The 1,326-nt window shown below is 58.2% G+C and overlaps 1 protein-coding gene across 1 annotated transcript in view; it reads right to left on the reverse strand.

Annotated features, from left to right (window-relative positions):
- Positions 1–88: 88 nt before the first annotated feature.
- Positions 89–1,326, reverse strand: part of TTLL5 (tubulin tyrosine ligase like 5) — a gene marked incomplete at its 5' end in the record, with an annotated part of 28,824 nt that continues 27,586 nt past the window's right edge. Inside the window, 4 exons of the mRNA XM_018575423.1 lie at positions 89–224; positions 345–511; positions 759–1,040; positions 1,131–1,232. Coding sequence (XP_018430925.1) covers positions 96–224; positions 345–511; positions 759–1,040; positions 1,131–1,232 — 680 coding nt within the window. The remainder of the gene's footprint in view (positions 225–344; positions 512–758; positions 1,041–1,130; positions 1,233–1,326) is intronic.

A 1,326-nucleotide genomic window follows, 5' to 3' on the forward strand; every position in this document is an offset into this window, starting at 1 on the left:
GTCTCTAGGATTGGGGTGTGATCTGGGGGGTTGGGTCTCTACGATTGGGGTGTGATTTGGGGGTTGGGTCTCTTGTAGTATAGCGGGGAAGGTACTCACCTGGCTCCAGGGTTGGGTTGTTCAGATGTGGTGTGGATTGCGGTGCCTGTGAGGGGGCGGGATCCAGAGCCTAGACGAATCCCGCCTCCGGGAAGGACTCTGCTGGAGGTGTTCAGGTTGGTCAGCTGGGGGAGAGACGTTTATATCAATGAGAGCAAAATGGAGAAAACGAAACGGAATTATTCCGGGAAGTCCCCGCGGATCGTTCGCCGGGACCGCCCCCCGCGCTCAGGGATGATGGTTACCTGTCGGGTGAACTGTCTGAGTTGCGTCAGGTTGTTTCGGCATGCTTGTTTCTCTGCCAGCCGCTGCAATGATGCCGTCACCGCTCCCACATTATAGGGATCTTCCGGCCCTTTCCCCGCCCCTGCGGAGTTGCAGCGTGTCCGTAAAGCACTGGCCTGGGTGCTGGCTGCACCTAGGAGGAAGGGAGAGGGGACACGTGAGAGGTGACGTGCTGCCTATAAGACGGTGTCCTGGAAGGACAATGATAGGCAGATGTATCCGGAGTCATCACGCTGAGCTGCATCTGTGAACCAACCAATCACACTCCGGCTTCTATGCTCTTTTACAGACAGGCTGGAAGACAAAGCATCTGATTGGTTGCTATCGGCATTTCTCTCTGGACTGAGATTCCGGCACACAGGAGGGGTACGTACCTGGTCGGGAAGAGCTCGGCCGGCTCAGTCTCTGGCTGTAGATTTGGGCAGCGCTCTGGAAGGAGGTGAAGGCTCCCAGGGTAGAGGTTTGGGAACGGGGTACGGGCTGCACCGAGGTGCCGGCACTGGTGGAGTGACCCGAGGTGGAGGAAGTGTAGAATCTGCTTCCTGCGGACGGAGGACAAGACTCATGCCTGGCCTGTTGTGTGGCAACTGGTAAGGCACCGGACACCGAGAGACTGGCAGCGGGGATATCCGGAGTGTCCGAGACTCCGCCTCCTGCTGAAAGAGAGACAAGAGAGCGGCGGCACTGCCAGGCTGACGTCCGGGACAAGAGACAATAAAGGGTAATATGACGCTGGAAGGACTCACCTGGCACACTCCTGGACTGACTGGCCTCCTGCTGCTGGAGGTTCAGAGATCCATTCTCCGGTCTTCTGTCCATCACACCATCAAGCGTGTCTGAAGAGGAAACTGGACACACAGAGGATAGGACTGTGGGCGGACAGGACTGTGGGCGGACGGTATATGGGCGGACGGTACTGTGGGCGGACGGGACTGTGGGCGG

This window comes from Nanorana parkeri, unplaced genomic scaffold (assembly GCF_000935625.1).
Source record: "Nanorana parkeri isolate BGI_ZX_2015 unplaced genomic scaffold, ASM93562v1 scaffold3909, whole genome shotgun sequence".
NCBI lineage: Eukaryota > Metazoa > Chordata > Amphibia > Anura > Dicroglossidae > Nanorana > Nanorana parkeri.